The sequence below is a fragment of the Homarus americanus genome, unplaced genomic scaffold (genome assembly GCF_018991925.1).
Source record: "Homarus americanus isolate GMGI-L3 unplaced genomic scaffold, GMGI_Hamer_2.0 scaffold9390, whole genome shotgun sequence".
NCBI lineage: Eukaryota > Metazoa > Arthropoda > Malacostraca > Decapoda > Nephropidae > Homarus > Homarus americanus.
The window spans coordinates 1-7,500 of NW_024734250.1; the positions used below are offsets into that span (position 1 = coordinate 1).

A 7,500-nucleotide genomic window follows, 5' to 3' on the forward strand; every position below is an offset into this window, starting at 1 on the left:
TTTTTTATCAAATAATCCTGAAAACTTTATTTGAAGTTTGGTTCAATGAATTTATTTAAAAAAAAAATAAGATGTACGTGATACGGATGTGAATGGAGCTTAATGTGTTGCAGCAAAGATGGGGTTTCCAAGAGTAAACGATGCTGCTTGTAGGAGCTGTAGTTATTTACACAAACACCACTGTAAAATATTGTTCATACTGTCAACATAACAATGTATACTACTGTACTACAGGTCCGGCATTCTGTGGTCCGGAAACTCCAGTGGTCCGGAACGATTTTAGTTTGCCCATGGAGAAAATTAATTTGAGTCTGGTACTTTTGATGTTTGGCTAAATTTGGCCTTATTTACCCTACTTTTTTGGCGAATTACTACCTGTAATAAAGCAACATCCTAATAAACCAACGAAAATAACAGATAAAATTAAATAAAAACTAAAAACAACACAGAAAAGTTCTTATGTTCTACAGCTTCAGATAGAGTTGAGCACACGTCATCCGAGTAAAAACACACACAACAACATTGGCTGTCCTTATGTTTTCAACTTTACCACCACTGGTGGGTAGAATTTTTGTCTTAAATTCAGAAACATTAATTAAAATATATATGAACAGTAAATAAGTGTTGCTTTCATATTCTTAGGTATAGTAATGACGATATGTTTTCACATGTGCTCACTTACATACGTGAGCTCACTTTTTTCTTTACCATTAATGGTTAGCTACTTCCATTGTTCCATTTATTAACATTAAATAACATTACTTTAAAACAACCATATTAATTTTTTACATTAATTTTACTACAGCTACAACCAGGGTCTTATTTTCTTCAGTTTTATATGTAGATCCAGTCAGTCACTGGTTTTGTAATCAACGAAAACAATCCTGTCTTGTTTCCTCGTGTATTTTAATATTCTACATACTGTATTATTAATGAATTGTATTGTTCATTTTGCACACATAAAAATTAATTAAATAAAAAAGACATTCACTAATAAACAATAATGAATCTTTTGTACATAAGAGAAATTACGCTGTTTACACGATTTGTGCATGTCTGAACGTTGGCGGGCCGCTCAAACCCGCCAAAATTCAAGTTTCCGCCGTCAAAACTTTAAATCGCGTAGTTTTTTTTGTGTGTGTCCAAAAACGTCCAATTAAAAACTCCCAAAATTTGAGAACCTGCTGTACAACATATAACCCTTCAATATGTCTTCAGAGAGACCACAAAGCAGTGAAAGTGGTGCTAGTGCTTCGAAGCGTAAGCAGAAGTCACTATCTATCCAGGAAAAGGGTGAATTTCCATGGTGGTCACCCATTGTTGGGTGTGGGATGAGTGGGTCTTATGACCTGAAGATGTCCTGAATGACATTATTTTTTACCTATGAGGTACAGTAGAACGTCGATTTAAAACGGGGGGGTGTAGAAATTCACCATTTTTCAGTTGCCAGCAGGACTAGTAGATTTGAAAATTTACTAGTCCTTATAAATTTTTGCTAGCCCTTAAACAATTTGTCAATATACATTAAACATTGGAACTTACTGGGTTTATACAAAGTTGTATTTACTGTGTGAGATTTATTTACTAGTAGAAACCATGTTAAATCATAAACCAACACTGGAATAATCACATATTAACTAAATTGCATAGAGCACAAATTTTTCATTGCATTTGAACAAGCATTTCCTGTACATGCTCCTCGTTCAACTCATTGTTGTCGTCCAGATCTTCCACTGTGCTGCAGCCAGCAGTGTGAGTGAAGCCATCCACACGGCAGGCCCCAGTTGTTAGGAATCTGGCAATGGCTTTGTCCGGATTGAAGTTGTCAACACTCTCTGTTTGCAACTGAACCGCCACGAGATCCATCAGGTGGTCATCAGTGAGACGAATGCGCCAGTCTGTCTTAACGAGTTTGACCTCGCTAAAACCACGTTCAGTATCAGCCGAACTAGCTGGAATGGAAAGCAGTAGGTCAACCAGATGGAGAAATGAGGCACACCTTTCTCCGTATGATTGGTTGATTTGTTGCCAAGACAGCCTTGAAACAAGTGATGTCTTACTCTTGAAAATTTAACTTTTGAGCACAATCCATTCATCCTCTACCAAAGTAGGATTCACCTCTGCCTCCATCAGTGTTTTCTCAAGAGCCTGGACCAACGCTAGCACAGCGCTATCCCGAAATCTTCATTCCCACTGTAATCTGCAGGCCACAATTTGAAATTCAAAATCCATGCATTCTGGAGAATCTTACTGGCCATGTTAATAAATCTTTTGTTTAGACTTGAAATCAGTGATGTCAGCATATCATGCCTTGCAGTCTTGAAGGTGTTGCTTCTACCACTCAGCTTCTCTCCTTGGAACATGGTTGTGTCACCTTCCATAATCCTTCTCAGGCTGGGTCCTGGCCAAGTCAAATATTTGTTAAGTACATCAACTGCAGTCTGAATTTCATTCACAATAGCAGAAATATTGGTTTGACCATGCTGGAACAGCTCTGAGAGGCCCCCAAGGCACCGCACCACATCCAGTAGGAGGCGAAGGTACTGGACTATGTCAGCACTGGTTAGAAGGAGCAGGTAGTTCTTAGCTTTTCTGGATGAGTCCTTGTGGTTCTGTATCTGCTGCATGTGGAGTACAATAGCCTTGTAACTCTTCAGTAGATACTCTAATGCCTGCAGCATATGTGAGAGCCACCTTGTACCACCCACACATTTTGGAACCAGAAATTGTACCTGACATAGGCCGTGAGCATGATTCAACATGCTCCTGTTGAGAGAACTCTTTTCATAGAACAGGTCTATGTCTAGCAGCAGTAAGTCAGCCTTTTGTTGATGGAAAGGCAGTTTTCATCACTTGTCGATTGTTTTTATTCTTGCCTATTATACAAGCAGGTATTAAATTTTGCTGTCATTGCTTTTATATATTATGTATATATATAAATTCCTCAATAATAATTGTATACAGTCTCTCCTCGACTTACGACGGGGTTCCGTCATGACGACCATGTCGTAAGTCGAAAAGGTGAAAATAATACATAGAAATTCTAAAATGGTTGTCTCTTTTTCTCCTCAGCACCACGAGAACTCTCACTTTTACAATTGCCAGCCATTTTAAAGTGAATTACAAACAAAAATTTTGTTAGTACACAGCGCGATCACTAACGTCGGGACTCGAAAATACGTAATGTGAAAAATATTTTATACGACCATGGCCGTCGTATGTCCGGGTTTTCGTAAGTCAAACATGTCGTAAGTTGAGGAGAGACTGTATCTACTTAATTAGACTGCGTTTATTCATTACAATGCACGGTTTCCATACACCGACATGAATAGCGGTGTATCTGTGTGTGATGTCATACAATCCCTGAACCGGCCTGGTGTTCTAGGTGGCATTGCACCAACTCATTTGTCCAGTTTTATCACACTACATTATATCATTGAGTGTATATATTTTATTTTCATTTTCATATAAAGTGTTATATACAGAAAATGGGTTTCCCTTCCTCTTACAATACCGGTGATACAATTAAGATAACTAGCATTAATAGGGTATTCTCTATATGAAGCTCTTATACACATTGAGTGTGTCTTACCACTGTCATCGGCCCACTCGCCCATCGGGCGACCCCAGACCAGCAAAATAGTAAAATCTTGTCGCCCTTATGATATTTTGGTCACCTTGGGCGACTGAGTGTATGTGAATTTCTACCCCTGTAAAGTGATTCAATTTAAGATTATTGATTTAAAGCAACACCCACAATTAAGGACAATGTTTTAATTTAATGTGAATCTTTCCTATTTTGAACGAGTCAATCTGGTGCATCATATTTTAAATTTTGCGCCTAATGTTTCTCTGGGCACGCTACATTTTAATAATGTGCAATTTTTTCAACTGTATTTTGGCATAGATCTACATAAATTTCTGGGTGTCTCTCTTTCTTCTCAGCACCACAAAACTCTCACTTTTACACTTGCCAGCCATTTAAAAGGGAATTACAAAAAAAAATTTAGTCGAATACACAGCGCGATTGTATGTCCGGGTGGTCATAAGTCGAGTAGGTCATAAGTCGAGGAGTACATATACAATAAAACCTCGATTAACTGCCCACATAAGGTGCTGCTGAAGACCGAGAGTTTGTTGGTATACTACATTAATCGTCAGTCAAGAAGGAACATGGCGGTCGGCACTCGGGCACTGCAGGGCTACGCCCGGGAACTCTACACAGCAGTAGCAAGAAAAATGGGGGTTGCAGAGCCCAAGCCCTTCAGTGCTTCCGCTGGGTGGCTGCAAGGTTTTAAACGACGCAAGAAGATCAAGAATATTGAGATAGTCGGAGAAGGAGCAAGTGCCGACCGGACTGCCGCCAGGAATTTTCCCCAATTTTTATGGCAAATTATGGAGGAAGGCCAGAATACCGACGACCAAGTGTTCAATATGGATGTAAATATTATTCAAAACATATATGAACAGTAAATAAGTGTTGCTTTCTTATTCATATGTTGAGAAATGATGTTATGTTTTCACATGTACGCACTTACTGTTCATACGTTGGCGTTCCCAATCGTCTTGCTTTATTTCTTTACCATTAGCGGTTAGCTACTCCTAGTGTTCCATTTATTAACATTAAATAGCAATACTTAAAACATACATACAGGTATTAAATTTGCTTAAATTAAGGTCACTACAGCTACAACCAGAGTCTTACTTTCTTCAGTTTCTTATGTAGAACCATAGTCACTCAGGAAAACAATACCGTCTTGTCTCCTCGTGTGAGTTTTAATATTATACGTATTATTTATGAATTGAATTGTTCATTTCACATATACATTAATTCAATCAAATACATATTCAGTAATAAACAATAATGAATCTTTTGAACATATTCTTAAAAAGATAAATGACGCGGTATCCTTAAATGCGCACGTATATGTTGACGTTCCCAATCCATCTCACTTTTTTTCTTTGCCATTAGTGATTAGCTACTTTTATTGTTCCATTTATTACCATTAAATAACGTTACTTAAAACATATACAGTCATGCGTCGGTTAACGTCCGACCGAACAACGTCCGATCGCATATACGTCCGTGGCCCCGCCTCCCCAAAAGAAGAAGAAAAAAAAAAAACTTCCGTGACGCCTGCTGGATCACCACTCCACGACCCCCTGACGGAGACACGATGATCCTCCCCATACTGGTCAGATAATTATGTGTTTAAGGAATATGCTTCCTTCCTTAGGGTTTTTTTTTAAGCTTTTGCCTCCAGGTGTATTGTTAACCTACATCTATTGAGGATAAAATCTTTCTCCTACAAATTGACAATAACACATTTGCTGTAATCAGACATATCTAGTTGCCTCAACAATTGCAACTGGGCCCCAGTTGCAATTGGGGTTGCAATTTCAAATTCTGTGTCATTACTAAGAAATAGCGAAGTCTCTGGTGCACTATAAGATTAAGAGAGAAAAATGAGGACTCAGGCGTCCTGAAGCGAGAGAAAACGGACTCATATGACGGGGGACCAAATAAAAAAAGCATAGCCACGTGTTTTGTGGACTACAGTATTGAGCGTACCCTTTTCATCACTTTGTAATAAACCTAGCCATGCCTGTGTGTGTTTATGATATTTACCATAACATTATATATATATTTAGTGGGTCTAAACGGTCGTAAAATGGAAAACTTGGGGTTGGGTCTTGGGTGCCTGGAACCAATTAGAATAACTCCCTTAGGTTCTGTACTTTCATTATCGCGTTTTTCGTTATCTCGCACTCGGCGGGGTCCCAATTAGGCGCGATAACCAAGGGATGATTGTACCGTACTGTATATACTTGTAACACTGGCCAGTTGCTTCTGGTGTTATGGTACAGGGGTACCAAGTGACAGCACTAGGATCCCACTTCCTCTATCAAGGAATAAACAATTAAAATTTAAATTGAAAAAAAAAAAAAAACATTCAAATAATGGGATGTAGCAAACCTAAATGGCCCTAGAGCGGGCACAGTCACGTATGCATCGCGTATTCTTATAGACTGTGCTGCCAGGCGTACGTTATCTAGTGAATTTAGTCAATATTGTACAGTAACAATGGACCTAAGTGCAAACCTGTATTGTACATGTACTAAATGATTACGGTACTAAAATTGTTATGTCTACTGCAAAAAAAGCTTGTTTATACAGATATTCAAATAAATTACTATCTTACAAGAATCCCTCCAATGTAAGTTATATTCACCCAGGTCATTTGGGTGGCAAATTATGTGAAGAGCTTAGTCACTCTTAAGTAATGATAAATAAACACTCAGGCAGGCCTTCAGCGCCAACTGTCAAATCTTATCTCAAATAAATAAACAAACAAACGCCAGACATTCTGTCACCTCCCCCCCCCCACCGTCTTCCCACCCTCCTTGTGTTGTTCCCAGACAAAAGATTGGTGATTTCTTTATGTTTATTTTATATAATATCTCAGACTAAAGTTAGGATAATATAATTTGCATTGCTGAAATCCTTGCAAGACAGAGATTAATTTGAATATAAGCATCATATATTTTGCTCAAGATATAAAAAATGTAGTACATTAGTGTACAATACTGTAGTACATTTTATAAAAAGTTTTTCAACTGTATTTTTGGGTAGATTTACATAAATTTCTTCATTTATTTTCATCCATTTACATGCACACACCATACTAAAAGAAACGTAATAGAAATAAATGACCTTAGTGCAAAGCTGGAGTGCACATGTACTAATTTGATTACAGTACTAAAATTGTTTTGTCTAGTGCAAATTATAGCATGTTTATATTCAAATTAATCAGTATGTTACAAGAATCCCAGCTATGTTAATTATATTCACCCAGGTCATTTCACTGGCTTTTTATAAGAGAGAAGCTTAGTCACCTAAGAACTGATAAATATACACGCGTTAGACCTGGGCCTGTGCCAACTGTCAAACGTACTACCTCCCCTCCCCCCAGGCCCCCGAGCTCGCTCCCACCCTCTCCCCATCTGCTCGGCATTGCTGGAATCCTTATAAAACAGTGAATAATTTTAATATAAACGTCATGTATTTTGCACAAGAGATAAAAATTAATCACCTGTATCACATTACAGTAGTGATTTAACAGTAAAAGTGTATATGTACATATATAGTATTCCACATACACATAAGTATAAATTAAAAGTTTATGTGATGATCGGACAACGTCCATTTCGGTTAACGTCACGTTTCCAAGAACGTATCTAGGACGTTAACCGGCACATGCGTGCGTGCGTGCGTGCGTGCGTGCGTGCGTGCGTGCGTGCATACATACATACATACATACATACATACATACATACATACATACATACATACATACATACATACATATATATATATATATATATATATATATATATATATATATATATATATATATATATATGTGTATATATATGTATATATATATATATATATATATATATATATATATATATATATATATATATATATATATATAT

General features: G+C 37.4%; 1 protein-coding gene across 1 annotated transcript in view; it reads right to left on the minus strand.

The window, feature by feature from the left end:
• Positions 1-1,380: 1,380 nt before the first annotated feature.
• Positions 1,381-7,500, minus strand: part of LOC121870176 — a 9,542-nt gene continuing 3,422 nt past the window's right edge. The window contains exon 3 of the mRNA XM_042371937.1: positions 1,381-1,952. Within this exon, the coding sequence (XP_042227871.1) occupies positions 1,866-1,952 (87 nt within the window). The 3' untranslated portion in view covers positions 1,381-1,865. The remainder of the gene's footprint in view (positions 1,953-7,500) is intronic.